Genomic DNA, 18,769 nt, shown 5'->3' on the forward strand with positions numbered 1-18,769 from the left:
CTGGGTGAAAATGAGTCTACAGAAACCAAGTCAGAGGTGGAGGGACACCAGTATAGTGTGGAATCACTTTAGGAGCAAGATTCAAAGGAGGAGAAATCAATACTGTCAACTACTCTGCATATTTGAGGGTCAAGCAGGATGACAACTAGTACCCATGGACCTAACAGCACGAAGACCACTGAATGTGGCAACAACGGTGCTGGAGGACAGGCAAACGCCCTCTGCCTGTTAACTCCCATCGTATCTTCAGATCTCCACTGAATTGCTGGCTCACTTCCATACAGGGTTTTAATGAGAAGAGAGAAATGTAAACATATGTATAAATAAATACTCTCTTTTGAGAGAGATGTGTGAGTGACGTGAGAAACAAGGGTGGAGCTAGAAAAGGATAAGGCTAAAGGGTAGGCCCCTTTCTCTTTCTTTTATTTTAACGGCAGATCATGAAGCAGGCTGAGTGGTGACAAGAAGTATCCAGCTGAGGGAGAACCTAAAGATGCAGGAAAGAGATGGGGCTAATGAACGCGGAAGGTCCTTGAGAGCAGATGAGAAGGGACAGGATCCAGAGTACTAGTTTAGGGATGCACTCTTGGTAAATGGAGGGACAATTTCTCCACGGCTCAAAGAAAAGCAGGTTTTGAGTTTGGTATAGGAAGGATGAGGATAACTCCTGTGTGATTATCTCTGTCTTCCCCTGCCAAGAAAGAGCCCAGATAAGATTAAGTTGGTGCAGGAGAGGGAAGAGAACACAAAATAGCTGTTTTTAAGAGGGGAAGATGACAAACCATTTATAAAGATTCATTAAGTAAATATTAAAAATGAGACTAACCAAGTTGGTGTGGTAATCATGAAAAAGACACTCACGTACTACTAATGGAACAATAAATTGATTAAAACATTTTCTGATAAATTTTTTATGATACCATACTTCTTGAAGGTATTTAAGACAATACCTTCAGAGACTAATAACCAAAGAAGTTCACTGAAATGTTGTTTGAAATAAAGGAAAAAATGGATCTCAGCTATTTAATAACAGAAATTTATGTATAAGATACCCATAAAATACAAGGCAAAAAATGATGTTTATGAAGAATTTTTAATAACATAGCAAAACGATTATGCTATAATGTTAAGTGAAGACAGGTCAAAATCATAGATATGTAATTTCAGTTACATAAAAGGATGTCCAGAAATAAAGTCCAAATATGTAAAGTGTATTATTAGTGATGTCATGTTTTGGATTAGTGTTAGTATTATTAGTGATGTCATGTAGTGGATTATGGGTGATACTTTTCTTCCGGTTAAAATCTGCACTTTCCAAATCTTTATTTTATGTATACATATTGCTTTTATAATCATGAACAAGAAAAAATTGCTTCCTGTATCTCTTCTTGGGTTCACAAACCATACCAACTAGACAGGCTGAAGACACATTATCCCAGAGGTTTCCTGTTTCTCGTGAAGCAAACAATGAGCTCATGTTTTCATATGAGGACCAGCAAGAGGCAAAATTATGCGACTTACCTCTTTTTTCCAATGTGTGGGGGACTGAGGAGAAATGGAGATATGATCAAAACCTAAATGTCTTCTTTAATAGTTGGGAAACAATGATATAAACTCTCTGGGCCTATAAAAATAGTGCCAAGCAAAGATAATTAGCAGCTTAGATTCTTGACATCTAATTCCCTACTTACCTAGACTGGATTTTTTTTAATTCTCAGAAGATGACCACTGTATCTCTAGTCTCATACTGGAGGAATCAAACTTAAATGATGCTACTGGATATGGTTAATGTTTTTCTCCCTTTCAGATTTTTCTCAGTCAATATTTGTAAATCATTTCAATTATATAATTTGAATAAAGAGAGCACTGTACTAGGTGCTTCAGAGAAATTTACAGTCTATTTGAGGAGGGATGGGGTGCAGAAATCTGTCTTAAAATTAGGAGACCTCGCTCTGCTCTGAAGATCTTTGACAAATCACTTAACATTCAATTATTCATTCAAAACAATCATGTATTATCACATCTGCTCAGTGCCAGTATCATACTAGGCACTAGGGATTACAAGATATTCAGTCTAGTAGAGGACATAGACACCCAAATAAAGAGTATGGAAAAAAATGTCATGATAGAGTATGCCTGGGGAGTACCAGCTGTGGAGGTTGGGGTGCAAAGTCTAGGCCAACTTTCTAAAGAGAATGATAAGTGGATTCTTAAAAAACAAGCAGATTTTTTGCCAGGTATTGAAGTTGGTGAGGAGTGTCTCTGTGTAAAAAGAATAAAGGTATTTTTAGACTAGTTAAAAAAAATGAAAGGTTTGGTGAGAGAGAACATTTAGTTCTTTAGATTAGGGCAAACTTTACTGGGGTTCATGATTGTGGAGGGCTTAGAAGGAGGGGTAGGATTTTAACATGTACATATGGAGTATATGGGGCATGTTGGAGGCAAAACTTGACCTGAGCAAAAGCCTCAAGTCAGGCAAGTTCAGTGCATGGAAAGGGATGGAGAGCCATCTAGCTTGGCTAGTTTAGGTAAAACATACAAAGGTAATAGGAGATAAAGACTTGCTTGCTATACCAAAACCACCAAGGTTTGTGCTTTCTGTTTTAATTATCCCTGATTTTTAAACATTTAAGTTAAAAAGCATGATAGTATTCACAAGTATGGAATAGAAATTTAATCAATTGAACACTGCAGTCAAAATTTCAAATTCTTGCTCAGCACATTACAATAGAAGTCTTTTTCAATGACATGATTAAACTTTGTACCCTTTAAAGAACTTGTTGATTTTACCTAAGACCATAAGCTAGGTTACTAGGTTTTTTTCCCCTAACTTTGAAAGTCTGATATGCATGTAAATTCCTGTCTATCAGCTCCAAGTTCAGCCCTTTGCCTTCTGATGCTAGAGGCTCTGCAAGTCACATTTAGGCTTTGCCAATAGGAAGGGTTGGAAGAGGGAAAGAGACCTGCTGCTTCCTATTGGCGTCACTTGACTGTACTGTTTGCTGTTCCCATGAGCATCACCCCAAACTCGCTTTTTCATCCCAGCATCTACAATTCTATCCTGCAGCAATTAACAGAATCCAGTTTGCAATTTTTCCTCCTTTGCAAAACCAGCCTCACTGTGTGCCCCTCGAAGACAGACCAGCACCAGGCCCAGAGATCAGGGTCTCTATTGCGCTTGACACACCAGCACCAGACGAGCCATGTCCTCTTCCTCAGAGGTCAGCTCCACCCAGCCCCTCCTAATTACAGAATTAAGGCCCCTCCCTTAATTACAGCCCCTTTCCTTTGTACCCCCAATCCTAGTAGTGGTGGCTGTTTTGGCAGTTAAATCTGATATCTTAGTTACCTTCCTGCCTTCTAACTATCTGGTTAACAACGTTATACCTAGTTAACAATTCTTTATATTAAATTACCTCTATTACAACAACTGGCTTGATTTTCTAGTCAGACCCCAACGAGACAACTATGGAATATAAATGTAATAAACAGAGCAAGCAGTGTTCAAAACTAAAAAATCTTAACTGAGATCATTAAGACAAAAATCCTTTTCACTTGCATGGTTAAACACTGTATACAGAAGTGAGAAAACTTGCATTATGGCTTTTTGAATAGAAAAAGTTAAAAATAAAACACCCCAAAAGTAATTATTTGAAGATAATTTGTACTTTGTTATTGGACTATCTTGACTGTAAATGTATATTCAAATATACAGAATACTATCTACGCTTTTTAAATGTTATTTTTTAACTAACTTCTGAAACAGTAGCTACTGCTGCAGCCAACTGATTATAGTTTATTGCACCTAAGCTAGGATACTAAGTTCTTTTCCTAACTTGGCAAATTTGAAGATGTACAGCACTGGTCAGCTAGACCATGTGCTAAAAACAATGACAACTCTGTTTTCAATTTCAGGGCTAGAAAGAAAACAGTGCCTGTTTTTAACATGGAATAAAGTATGTTTCAGTTTAACAAGGAATAAAGTATAAACTGGCCAGTGAGACTAGTTTATATATACAACTTTTTTGGCATGTAATTACTTATTGTAAAAGTACATCACTTGCATGGACACTGTATTATTGGGAGAGTGAAAAAAAAACAACTATGATTCTTAGGTGAAACAAATGTCAAGATAAATCTGTAAACATACTGATATCGTAGTACCCTAATATGCAAATTTTCAAGGCTCAGGAGTCACTTGAAAGTGACCCTTGATTATCAGAATGGCATGATTCTCTACTCATAAATTTCTAATATTCAAACCAAATATTAAATGTACATTTCTCAGGAAAGAGTGTGAAATTATGCATTTCTTTAAAGGTGAGAGAAATCTAAAATTAAGGAAACCAAAGAAAGAAATAGCTCAGGTAAAAGATAGGTGCCTTAATGCATAGTGGTGGCACTGTGTGGTTCACAGTGCGCATATCACAGCATACAGTGGTCCAAGGGTATAAAAATTGCACCCTGCACAAAAAGCACCCAACCAAGGGGGCAGAGTGGAGACTGAAATCCAGCCCTTGCGTTGCCAAGCCATGTGTACTACTGAATCTTTCCAGAAGGGGGCCCTTCTAATCTGTCAGCTGGGCTGGGGTAGGGGTAACTTTTTCTATTTTACACAGGGCTGCTTAATGCTTATAGATAAGACAGAGGGTTAGTGAGAACTTCAGATTTACTTGGTCCTAAGGGAGGGAAAGGGTGGAGAAAGAAGAGCATATTCAAGATTCAACTAGATTACTGGCAAAATGAGGTGACTTGCTACAAAGCAGAGGAAGAGCTGAGGATGCCTTCTTGTTTCTAGCTTATTTACTTTCAGCAGGTATTAAAAATAAGTTGGACTACGTGTTTGAAGCGCTTATAGTTGATCCAAAAAGACAATCAGTAGGCTAACTCACTAACTGACCCAGACTTATTAAGACACTGGATTTAAAAATCTACAGAGGATGATCTAGTGTAAATCTCATTTTATAGAAAACAGAGACTCAGAGAGATTGTAACTGAGTTCAGTAAGCTCCGTCCCTTAACTGTTTCAAGTTTGACTAGACTTACGTTTCTCAAATTTAGTGTCTGTCATAACCACCTAAGAAGGCTTGTTAAAACAAAGATTACTGAGCTCCTTCGAGGAGTTTTGGCAGAGGAGCTCTGAGGTGGCCGAGAGTCTGTATTTTTAACAAGGTTCCACGTGATACTGATGCTACTAGTTGGGGGGTCATAGTTTGAGAACCAGCATATTAGACTTAAGAGTCTGGAAGCTCCCTAAAGGTATGTCAGAAAGACTTCCAGACCTAAAATAATGCTGGATGGAGAGGGGCTGCTTAATGCTTACAGGTAAGACAGAGGGTTAGTGAGAACTATTAATTTCCATTTATATAAATCTAATAATTAAGACTACTTTAAAATGTATTTAATATTTTCACTATTATCTTAAAATAGTAAATCTATAAATACATTATACATTTGGAGTGCCAAGTTAACTTCTTTCCTATCATAATTTAATATTTAGGTGAATAAAACCACTGGAATATAGTTTCTTTTTTAAATAGACTAAAGAATAAAGGTCCAACACCACAGCATTCTAGCTCCTGACCACCTTTCCTTTCATCTCCTACAAAACACCTTAGACCCAAGGCATACCAAACATTCCCACTCTATGGTGTAACTAAAATAGCAGGCTTTGCAGTCAAACACACATACATATACTTCAATCTCAGCCATACCACTTACTGGCATCCACCAATGGTACTAAACTGGTATGATGATTCAGTAATTTGTTTTAATAACTTATTGTGACTAAAAGCACAAGTATTTTGCCTGTTCACTATACCATTGTTTTTATATATCTCTATCTGGAATATTTGCAATTCTATATAGACATAGGTACTACTTCCTAACGAATTCTTATTCATTCTTCAGTAGTGAAGCTCTCGAAAACCCCTTTCCCATTTATCTTTAGGAAGTGTTAATAACCCGATCTTGTGTGCCTCTACATAAACTTGTAGTACACATTGTTCATTTATTTTTCTTTTTAAAATATCCTATTTGTTGATTGACAATTTACATGCAACAAACTATACCCATTTCAAGTGTAAATTTTAACAAATTTTGACAAATTTACATACCCAAGAAAAAGACACTATAATTAAGATTTGGAGCATATCAATCGCTCCAAAGGATTCTGTTATACCTGCTTCTTCTCATTCAATCTCCCCTGCTCCATCCCCAGCAACAATTGTTTAGCTTTCTGTCAGTATAGATCAGAACAATCATTTCTAGAATTTCATGTAAATGGAATCACAGTTTATACTCTGTCTGGTGTTTTTGCTCACCGTAAGTTTTAGTCAACTATTTTACTAAGATTTGATTTACATGCAATCAAGTGAATCCATTTAAATACTCAATTTGATGAGTTTTGATAGCTGTGCACCAGGGGTGTTCAAACTGTTTTCAAAGTTTTTCACCAAGGGCCATATGCAGTAAAATATACAAACAGCCGGGCCACTCACTCAAGGTGAAGTACGTATTGCCTCACCTGGTTTATTTAAGTAAACTAAATATATTTTTGGAATTTGCTGCGGGCCAATAAAAAATGGACTGCGGGCCTCAGTTTGGACACCCTTGCTGTATACACTCAAGAAACAACCACTACAACCAAGATGCAGAACATGTCTATCATCTCCAAAAGATTTTTCAAGCCCCATGTTGTCCATCCCTTCACACAGTACATAGTCTTTTGTATCTCTCTTCTTTGATTTAGCATAACTTTGGGATTTATCCATGTTGTCTATCAATAGGTAATTCCTTTGTATTGCTGAGTATTATTCTATTATATGGAAACATCACATTCTGTTTATCCATTCACCTGTTCGTGGTCACTTGGGTTGTTCCAGTCTGGGGCTACTGTGAATAAAGTTGTCATGAAAATTAGTGTGTAAATCTTTTTTTATGATATTTTCATTTCTCTTATATAAATATCTAGTAGTTGAACAGCTGAGTTGTCAAGATATGTTTATGTTTAATTTTTGAAGAAACTGCCAACTGTTTTCCAATATGGTTGTACTACTTTAAAATCCTGCTAGCAACTATGAGAATTCCAGTTACTCTATATCTTCACCAGCCCTTGTGAGCGCCAAAGTTTTTAATTATATTCATTCTAACAGGTGTATAACTGTATCTTATTATGGTTTTAATTTGAATCTTCCTGATGACCATGCTGAGCATTTCTGCATGTGTTATTAGCCATTTCTTTAAGTGTCTTTAAAAATATTTAGCCCATTTTCAAAATATTTGGTTTTTGTCTTAGTAAGCTGTACACTTCTTTCTCAGGTGTACTATACGTATTTTCTCTCAGTCTGTGGCTTGCCTTCTCATTTTCTTAATCTTTCAAAGAGCAAAGTGTTTAATTATGGTAAAGTCCAAGTTACCAATTTTATTTAGTTTATGGCTCAAATTTTCTGCATCCTATCTAAAACACTTTTGTCTTTAATTCCCAAAGATGGTAAAAACTTTCTCCTGTGTTTTTCCATATAAGTTTTATAGTGTGAGCTTTATGTTTGGTTTAAGATAGATTTCAAATTAATTTGTGTATGGTATAAGGACTGAGGTTCATCTTTTTTTATGTGGGTATCCAGTTCTAGTACCATTTATTGAAAAGACTTATTTTCCCAACTGAATTTCCTTGTCACCTTTGTAGAAAACCTTGAGCATATCACCATGGTCTATTTTTGAATTCTGTTCTGTTCCATTGATTTGCATGTCTTTTCTATGCCAATACCACATTGTCTAGATTCTCTATCTTTTTAGTAAGTTTTGAAATCAGGTAATATAAGTCCTCCAACTTTTATCTTTTTCAAAATTATTAAGGTAATTCTAGGTGCTTTGCCTTTCCATATAAATTTTATAATTAGCTTATCGGTTTCTAAAAAAAAGAATACTGGAATTTTAACTTGAATCCACAGATCAATTGGGAACTAAATCTTTCAATCTATTAATGGGGTCTATTTCTTCATTCATTTAGGGATGCTTTGATTTCTCTCAGCAAAGTTTTGTAATTTTCAGTATACAGGACTTTTACATATTTTGTAAAATTTATCCCTAAAAAAGTTTGTATTCAGAGATGCTAATTTCAATGGTATTTTTAAAAAATTTAATTTTTAGTTTCATATCTAGCAATAGAAAATGCAACTGAATTTTTAATATTGACCTTGTAATTAAACTTACATATTATTTCTGGTAGATTTTTTTTACATTCATGATCATGCGATCTACAAATAAGATTCCTTAAGATTTTTTTTACATTCATGATCATGCGATCTACAAATAAAGAGCTTTGCTTTTTCCTTTCCAATTTATACGCATTTTTTTCTTGCCTTATTGAATTGGCAAGAGTAGACAATCTTGCCTTGTTCCCAATCTTAGTGGGACAGAATTCAGTCATTTACCATCATGTATGATGTTAGACAGGCTTTTCATACACTCCCTTAATCAGGTCAAAGTAATTCCCCTTTCCTCCTAGTTTGCTGAGCTTTTATGACGAACAAGTACCGAAATTTCTCAAATGATTTACTGCAGCTGTAGAAATAATAGTTTTTTTTCTCCTTTATTTTGATAATATGGTGAGTTACACTGATTTATTTTTTAATGTTAAGGCAACCTTGTATTTCTGAGATAAACCCTCGTTATAGTATGTCATCCTTTATATAGATTACTGGATCCTATTTTTTAATATTATGTTAATGATTACTGCATCTACATTCATGAGGGATGTTTAGCTGTAATTATCTTTTTTCTATAAATATCATTTGGTTTTCGTATCAGGATAATGCTGGCCTCAAAAGCGAGTTGGGAAGTATTCCCTACTTTGTTTTCTAAAAGAGTTTGTTTACAATCGGTATTACTTATTCCTTAAATGTTTGACAAATCCTCCAATGATGCCATCTGGAACTGGAATATTCTTTGAGAAGATTTTAAATTATGAATTCAATTTTGTTAATATAGAGCTATCGAAATTTTTCTGCTTGCCCTTAAATCCGTTTTGTAGTTTGTATTTTTCAAAGAAGGTGTCCATTTCATCTAAGTTGTAAAATTCATCAGCACAAATTTGTTCATATTCTCTTCTGAGCCAATTAAAATCTGTAGAATCTGTACCAATAGCTGTACTTCCAGTACTAACATTGATATGTGGTTCTCTTTTTTAAAAATCAATTTAGCTAGGTTTACAAAATATATTTAAAATTTTTTAAATATTCAGTTTTTGGTTTCATTGATTTTAATTACTATTTTTTCTTTTTCATTGATTCCTACTCTTAATTTGTTTTTTACTTTTATTTAACTTTGGGTTTAACTTGCTCTTTTTCCTTGCTTCTTAAAACTAGAAATTTAGATAACTGATTTTAGACCTTTCTTCTTCTTCAATAAGTACTCAAAACTATAAATTTCTGTATAAGCACAGCTTTAGTTTCATTCCTTGATATCTTGTCAGGGTTCAGGTTGAAATTTTATAAACCTAAGGTTGTTCACGTCCCAGAAACACAAAGAAAAGACACGAATAACCAAAAGAAATCATGAAAAGAAAAACCTCAGAAAGAAATAAGTCCTTCCAGTTAGTCCTGCCAGACTATACTAGGCTCTACACAGGGCAATTGTTTCTGGGACATTGGAGCATTGAAATTTTGGACTAATAAAAACCACTGTAGACTAGTACTTAGAAAAAGCATTTACAATACCGTCAATCCAACACACATCCTTTCCTCTGGCATTTAAGAAAATAACATTCCATTAGAGTAAGTCTAAATATTAATAACACTACAATTGATATAAATATACCTTCAACTGCTTTCTAAATTGATAACTGATTAGCTTAGTGTACACAACATACACCACACCAATACAACTACTGTCAGAGTGAAATCTTGCTCTAATATAGGCACCAGTTCTGCACCTTAATAATACAAAGGTTACTAAACAGATCTTACTAAATTGAGATTCAAAGATTAATTTCAAAGTTTGCGCCAGAAAGATTTTTATTGATAAAGCTAGCCTGACACAAATACATTTTAAAACACAAACAAATGTTCCAATTATAAGTTAGTTGATTAAGTTATCTTCAGAAAAACTAAATATCTCAATGGCAAACGCTAACATAGTAATATTGTGCAAAATAAGTACTAGTTTTTAGTACAACTTATAACAAATACTTTACGAATTCAATTATAACTGCTCTTTTACGGAGTATGAATTTACTTAAAAGTACCTAGCAACCAGTAATGTAGTAAAAACAAAAACTAAAATAAAAAACAAAAAAAAATACTCTTTGAAATCAGAGACTTGAATTTGAGTACTGTACAAGTTCTGCCACTTACAAACTAGCTGTGAACAAGTTACATAAATCATCCCAATCTAATATTAGTTTTCTTACTTATGAAGTAGGGACAATGAGAGCACCTAACTTACAGGGTTGTTGTAAGGACTAAATGAGCTATTTTACGTAACAGCACCATTTAACATACTTGTCTAACACACTGAGCTTTCAAACTGTATCTAGTTGTTTACTAATACTTCTATTTAATACTCCACAAGAAGGGTAAAGAAAAAAAAGTAGTCATAGTTGAGGGGGTCTTTGAGGGACAATATCACATTATAAGAAATATGGTAAAATACCAATCTATCTTTAAAAAAGTTATAAATTTTAAAAATATGTTGTCTGTTCCTCCTCATCTGTACTGCTTCCCAGGAAAAATGGAGCAGTAAGTGATGCCAGTGGACAGATAACACGGCCTGATAAGCAGGTTCAATCAATTTCCTCATGTTAATACTCAATACAGATCTTGATGTAATTAACATGAAAGTAAAAATGCACACCGATTCTGAGTCAATGATGAGCTGTACAGATTATGTCTGCTAGACGTCGCAGCCTAGTCTAGGAGTAGGTGGGGCCCCCACGTCATCCAGTTCATTCCTGGCCTTTTAGTCAAGTGCTTGATGAACAAACATCTATAGTTCATTTCAAAAATTGAGGAAATTCTAGTGTCTTAAAATTATTGCTTAGTTGTAAGTTACCATTTTAACCAAAATGCTATGGACAAAAACAGGGGTTCTATGGAAAGTAATCTGACATGATGCTCTGATCATAAATTCCTAACTGGGCAAGTCATGGTGGGCAGCCAGGCCCCACGCATATAACATTTTAGTAAAAGGTTTTATTGCCTTAAACAAGCCCTGTCCACTGTTTCTGTGCATCTAAGTTAACACACCTTTGAAATAAGCCACCCTAAAGAGAGCACATAATCTTGTTAACTGTCCTGTAGTACAATTTCCACCTTTCTCTACCCCACCTCCATGTATCTTCCTTACAGTCCAGCCTTAACTTCAAATGCATAAAAGCTGCGAAACTGTTATTGTCCAGAGCATTTACGTCTTGTTACCCAGCATAAGGTTGGTTCAAATAAACTTATAAAAATTCTCTACAGGTTTGGAGGTTCCTTATGTCAACAATACCAAGTTTATGATAAAACTGACTGACAACCCAATAGTTTTCAAAAGCATTAATAAAATTAGTGTGTCAAATGGGGGACTAAGTCTGTCTGCTCTATATTTTGATTCATTAGTAAAGGGAAAAAAGATACAGAGACGTGCTTTACCTTGTTATAATTTTGCAAATACTCATCCTTGCTCCCAAGCATAAAGCTCTCAGAATGATTGCTGATTTCTTAAATACACATTTCTTATATGTTGTTCCAACTTAACCCATTATGCAAAACACAATTTTTATGTCCTAGTTCAGCAACATTTCCATGTGAATTCAATATAGTAAAACTTATTTGAGGTCAGCTGTAAAACCAAATCCTTAAAACACTTCCCTCAAAAACTGTTATATATACTTTACACAGGAAAATTAAATGTCATAAATTTTAAAGCTCTACTATTAAATCCTTGCAACTTTCAAAACAAGGTTTTCTGAAAACAAATATCCCAAAACTTCTGGTAAAGAAGTTTAGGACTACATGGTACCCAAAATATTAAAAGGGAGACAGGAGTAAAGGGAAAGGAAAAGGAAAGGAAAGGGGTGGGGGGCAAATGGGGAATCTCTCAATATATTTACAGCTATACTTTCTAGACTGTTCTTAATCCTGGCTACTCAGCAGAATCACCTTTGAGATAACTTTAAAATAAGGTGTTCAGGCTGTATTAACCCAAACCTACCAAACTAGAATCTTTGGGGATAAAGAACCAGATATCTTTAAAAAGCTCCTCTAGTAATTAAAAAGCATAGTCAGGCCAGGTCAAAAACTATGAAAGAGGCAGGCTACTATTTAGGTTTTAAATAAATACCTTGATCTGCTGTCTTCGTAGCATGGCAAGTTCTCGCATGTCTCGGAACGGCTGTAGTAAATACTGGTAGAGTTCCGTCGTGGCTTCTGCAAGGCTGCTGTAGGCTTCATCCTCCATCTGGTACAAGTCCAGAAGCTCCACCATGCTCTCTGTATTTTTGTGCTTATCCAAGAGCTGTGGAACGAGAAAGTTTCATTACAAAGAAACCTGATTATAAGAGTCTATAAATACTTGCTTTTAACTCCCTATCATCTCAGGACCTGGGGACCCTGGAACTCAGAAGCAAGATGCCGCACTCATCTCCATGCCTCAGGTTTTATTATTCAAGATGACTGCCTAAATTATCCTTTCAAACTGCTTTCACCACGTTATTCTTCTTCTCTGTATTTTGTAGGCCTCCACAGTACCTGCCTAGCCTTAACTAATCAAAAATATTTTTCCATGATTTAGTATTTCTAGATCTTTCTCCGTATTTATTTAAAAATTTACTACTAATCTACAAAGTAATTTTATCAATTCTTGCCAATATTATTTTACTAATTTTCCCAAAGCTTCTTGACATTCCCTTCCTCTTCCCAATTTGGGACATTACCTCAATAATTCTTCAACTCATGCCTATTGCTTCCTTCAAAATCTAGGTGAAAAAACAGCAGCTCAACTCTACTGAAAAGTTTAAGACTGACTATAACAGATGGTTATAACTCTTACTTTGCATTCCTTGGTACTATCTGTATGTGTGTATGTCTGTGTATGTATACACATTCATTCATTCATTCCTCAACAAATAAGAATTGAGCATCTAAAACATTAGGCACTGGGCTAGGAGCTGGGTATACAAAAACATGGTCCCTCTCTTTATGGAGCTTACAGCGTAGCTCCATTTTAAAAAAAGGTACAAACAGTAATAAATGTTACGAAGATTATTTTAAATTTTAAAAGTATAAATAAATGTTATAAAGATTAAGTTTTAAAAGTATAAAAGTAACACAATGGGTTCCATGATGGTTCTGTGAGAAAGAATAGGAGGTGGGGAGAAGGTGTTACATAAACGGCAACCTACTTTAGAGTAGGTAGAGAAAAGGTCATCCAAGGATGCTTAAGCTGGAATTTAAAGAACCTCTGAAAGAACCATGTAGTAAAGAAAATATTTTATATACTTATTCCTGGTGTCCTGGTGATAGTTTCATTTGCCCAAAGGCACAAAATTCTGCTATTCTTTCTCACACCTAAAGTTTCCATTACCATTTTCCTTCCCCAACTTCTTGCTTTAGTTATCATACTTTGTCATACGTGTACATATGATTATGCTAAATTTAGACTTCAGATTCACTTCCTGCCCAGGTTCTTGACCCAAAGTGCAGCAGCACCTAGGCATTTAGTATTCTTCCTACGATATCATTAATAATCATGACAAATCAGATAATCTACATCAAAGTCCTTTCGTAACAACAAAGTACCATATAAATACTGGTTACCATTCTATTCTTTTAACGTTATTGTAATTCTAATTTTCACGACTAATGTGGAGAATTTCCACTTCCGGTGTTGACTGAATAGTTCCTATTAGACCAACACTCCCTCTGATACTAACTATAAAACCTTGGTAAAATATTATAAAACAACTATATGAAGGCACTGTATTGAGACCAAAAGCAAGTCAAAACTGGAGGCGGCATCAATACTTGGAAGAAGGAAAAGCCCTAAGCGCATTTTTACTTCTGGCTTTTAGCCTGTGGGCAGGCTCAAGTGGCTGCCAAAAGAGCAAAGTAGTGTGGCTGAAACACAGGCAGAAACCCACAATCTTGGCAGCTTGAAGAACAAGAGAACAGAGTTCGGAACAATCACAACAGTTGCAGAAAATGCTGAAAAGAAGAAAGCCAAAGGAGGAAATCCCAAATTTGTATATAAATAAACTCAAATTTTAGGCTGATTACTGAAACTAGGATGTACAGGACAGGCTCTAAGCACTGCAGCTAAGCATAAAACCTTAATATTTTAGCTCTGCCCTCTGCAAGGAAGGCAGAGTTTACAGTTTGAACTAATCAAATTAACTGTGCTGAAATAAAACTAAAAACCAACACTCTCTGGAGGAATGTAACACAATCCAAAGACTCTACAAGATATCATTTACAATGTCCACAATACAATCCAAATGTAGCAGATCTATAAAGAAATAGGAAAACAAAACTCAGCACTCAAAAGGCAATCCATGGAGACCAACAACAAGATGAAACCAATCTGGATTTCGCAAAGATTTTAAAGCAGTTACTATGATGCTAATGAACACAAAGGAAATATGCTCATAAAGAAACATATAAAAAAACTCAAAAGAGAAAAAGAAACTTTAAAAATGGAACTGAAAAATACAGTATCTGAAGTAAAAACTTTGCTGGATGGACAGAGAGTATGGTTGTAAAGACAAAGAGTCAGTGAACTTGAAGATAGACTAAAAGTAAGTAGCCAGTCTGAAAAAGAGCAAAAAATGAACAGAGCCTCACGGATCCATGGGACAATACTGAAAGGTCTAAAGATACATTTAGTTGGAGTTCCAGCAGAGGACAAAATGGGACAAAAAAAATTCAAGAAATAATGGCTAACACCCGGCCCCAATTTGGTAAAGATATCAATTTATTCAAGAAGCTCCAAGAATCCCAAGCAGTAACCCAGAAAACTAGGATCACAGTCAAACTATTGAAAATCGAATATAAAAGAGAAAATCTTAAGAACGCCAGAGAAAAATAACACAGCACATAAAGAGGAACACATATATTTGAATGCTGACTTCAAATCAGAAATGATGGGGAAGAGACAGCAGTGATGTGACATCTTTAAAATGCTGAGAAGGGGAAGAAAAAAAACAAAAATACCAGTTAATCCAAAATTCCGTTCCCAAAAAACTATCTTTGAAGAAGAAAGTAGACATATTTCTATATAAAAGAAAACCAAGAGACCTCAGTAGACTGACACCATTAAGTACTTTAAAAAAAATTTTTTTAATAAGATTTTTTCAGGATAAGGGGAGATGATACAAATGAAAGCTTAGATTTTCAGAAAAGAAAAAAGAATACTGGATATGGTAAATAAGGAAATATAAAAGACTATTTTTTCTCCTCTGAATTTCTGTAAAATACATGAGTGTTGAAAGCAAAAATTTTAATACTATATTGTGAGGCTAATAATGTATGTGACTATAACATATATGACACCTATAGCACAAAGGACAGGGCAGAAAGGGACCTATATGGACACACAAAGGTTATGTTTAATGTAATGTGGCACAATATTAATTTGAATAAGTACGGCATAATCTCTGTGGCAACCACTAAAAGAATAATAACGTTAAAAAGCACAGCTATGAACTCGAGATTAAACTGTAAAAAATATTAAAGGAACACATAAGAAAGTAAGACAGGAGTAAGAGAGAAATAAAACACAGATAAAAACAGAAAACAAATAGTCCTAAATATAATCTTGTCAATTACATTAAATGTAAATTGACTAAAATACCAATTTAAAGGTAGATAATGTCAGGATGAATAAAAAAGCAAGACCCACAAGAGATGAATTTTAAGTACAAAGGTAAGAAGAAAGCAAACAGTAAAGCATAAGAAGGCTGGGGGTACTATATTAATTTCAAATAAAGTAAATTTCAAAGTATAAAGTATTACCAGAGATAAGTCAAAATATTCCATAATGACAATGGGTCAATTCATGAGGAAGACAACAATCATAAATGTGTATGTATATACCTAATAACAGAGTTTCAAAGTACATGAAGCAAAAATTAAAGAAAGGAGGAAGCAAATTCACAAAGTTGGAGATATTAGCACTTACAGCAATTGAAAGGACTAGAAAAAATTAAGTAAAAACAAAGATCTGAATAACAACATCAACCATCTTAACCTAATTAACATTTATTAACAATTACATTCAGCAATTGCAAAAAATATTCTTTTTTAAGTGCATATGTTATACAATACCAAGACAGACCATACGTTGAGTCATAAAACAAATTTCAAACATTTAAAAGGACTGACAGAGTGTATGTTTTCTGATCACAATGGAATTAAAATATCTGAAAATCCTCAAGCATTTGGAAATTAAATAACATGCTTATTAAAAACCCACATGTCAAAAGAATGAATCGACATATTAAGAAAATATTTTGAACTGGTCAATAATGAAAATACAACCTATCAAAATTCACAAGACAGTTTCTAGTCCAGCAGGTAAGGAGCTTGAAAGTCATCACTCCCATCCACATAACAAAGCTAATCAAATTGAAAACCAGCAACTCTTCTCAGATCCATCATAGAATTGAGATCACAGGGTAAACGGCTTCACCCATAATTGGCAAGACAGAGAATCACAACTAACTGGGGCAGAAGCACAAGAACAGAAACCTCTGTATGGAACCAACATTGCAGTAGGGACACCTAAACTGTAATTGATAAATTGAGACTCAGTATGGACTAGTCTGAGCATTAAAGACTGCAGGGCTGCTCCTACAGTTATTTGTTTCACCTCCATGAACTCTACCAGAGTCTCACAATGACATTGGAGGTTGAAAAACCTCCTTCTACGTCTGGCAGGGTAAGAAATAAAGTAGCCATTTTGAAATATGCAGAGGTAATCTGTTCTTAACAAGGCCTGCCTGTTTTACCTACCTAATCAACCTAGGGGAAGAGAAATGCCCAACTCCAGATCTCTCTAGACTGCCTGTCTTGCCTAAGTGGTGAGGTGTGGGAGGGGACTGAGAAGTACTCGTGAAGGTGACAGCTCAAGGGCATAGGTGCACTGAAAGACTGAAACCTAATGTCATGCAGGGTGTGTTGTGCAGGGCGGCCTGCGGGGTCTCTGGTCCCGCTTCCCACATAAGAACGCAGGATATGGTGAGGCCAAAAAGGAACACCCATGGAGCCATAGATAGGGGCGTCATACCACTATATTCTCACTGGAGACTGGAGCCACATGACCTGCAACTGGCTTCTCTGTCTGCCAACCAACTGACTCTCCAACCAACGCAGCCACAGCAGTTGTATCAGTGGCTAATGGCTAACTGGTTACAGCTAATGGCCAACTAGCCACAGCTGATGGCCATCTACTACTCGAGCCAGCACCTCTTGACATGAGGCCGAGAGCCTGGAAACTGCTCTCTGGGACTCTGTCCCCAAGGGTGTCATGCAGGGTATCAGCTCCCACTCCCCATATAAGTATGCAGGACATGGTGAGGCCAAAAAGGAACACCCACGGAGCCATAGATAGGGGAGTCATACATAGTCTCACTGGCAGCTGGGTTGGAGATACAGGAAGCTGGAGCCACACGATCCACAACCCACCGTCTACTTCTCTTTGCTAACCAACCTCACTTGCTAGCTGCAATCCACCATGCTAACTGCAATCCGCGCTTGCTAGCTCAGCCACCATCTTCTTGCTAGCCCCCATCTGCTGCTAGCGTAGCCACGGCAGATATATTAGTGGCCAGTGGCTCACTGGTTACAGCTGATGGCCAACTAGCCACAGTTGATGGCCATACTACCCAAGTGAGCATCTTTCCACGTGACAGTGAGAGCCTGGAAACTGCACTCCTGGCTCTGTCAGCACACCTAATCAAAGATCTATAATTAGTACTTCCTCACCCCCTAATACCTTACCACTAGATCAGAAGGGCTCCTGTATAACGGGAATAAAAAGGAAAAAACTGCATGTCTTTGAGCTTATTTCCAAAATAACAGGGGAGACAAAAACAAAGCTACCAGAGGAAATTTCAGCCTCTGACACCTACAGCTACTATCTAAAATAACAGTCTAAACTCTAGGTAGATAACCAAAAAAAACACCTCACACTAAAGGCATATTTACTTCAGCTCCTTTTACCTAATACACCATGTAAAGTTTTCAATAAAAAATTTCAAGGCATATTAAAAACAGTTTGAAGAGACAGCAAGCATCAGAACCAGACTGAGATATAGCAGGGATATAGGAATTATCAGACTGGGAATTTAAAACTATGATTAATATGTTAAAAGATCTCATGGAAAAAATAGACAACATGAAAAATAAATAGGTAATGTAAGCAGAGTTGGAAATACTATGAAATAATCAAAAGTATATGCTAGAAATCAAAAATACTAACAAAAATTTTAAAAAGCTTTTGTTGGGCTTATCATCAGACTGAAACCAACCAAAGGAAAAAAATTAGTGAGTGAGCTTGAATCGAAGGAATGTCAACTGAATGCAAAGAGAAAAAGAATATAAAAGAATAGACTATCCAAAAAGTATTGGACAATTGCCTATGAAAGAATGAGAAGTATGAGGCCTGACAATTAAGTTCACGAATTTGCCACCAAACACTGTACAAACAGCTCAGTAAGGTTTCATAACCTTAGTATATCAGTGTCTCACAGCTGTACTCATGTTGACACGTGGCAGTGTCTTGCTGAGTG

General features: G+C 35.7%; 1 protein-coding gene across 1 annotated transcript in view; it reads right to left on the reverse strand.

Annotated features, from left to right (window-relative positions):
• Positions 1–18,769, reverse strand: part of JMY (junction mediating and regulatory protein, p53 cofactor) — an 87,826-nt gene that overhangs the window by 41,211 nt on the left and 27,846 nt on the right. The window contains exon 2 of the mRNA XM_081054254.1: positions 12,325–12,498. Within this exon, the coding sequence (XP_080910380.1) occupies positions 12,325–12,498 (174 nt within the window). The remainder of the gene's footprint in view (positions 1–12,324; positions 12,499–18,769) is intronic.

The sequence above is a fragment of the Rhinolophus hipposideros genome, assembly GCF_964194185.1.
Source record: "Rhinolophus hipposideros genome assembly, chromosome: 7".
In the NCBI taxonomy this organism is placed as follows: Eukaryota; Metazoa; Chordata; class Mammalia; order Chiroptera; family Rhinolophidae; genus Rhinolophus; species Rhinolophus hipposideros.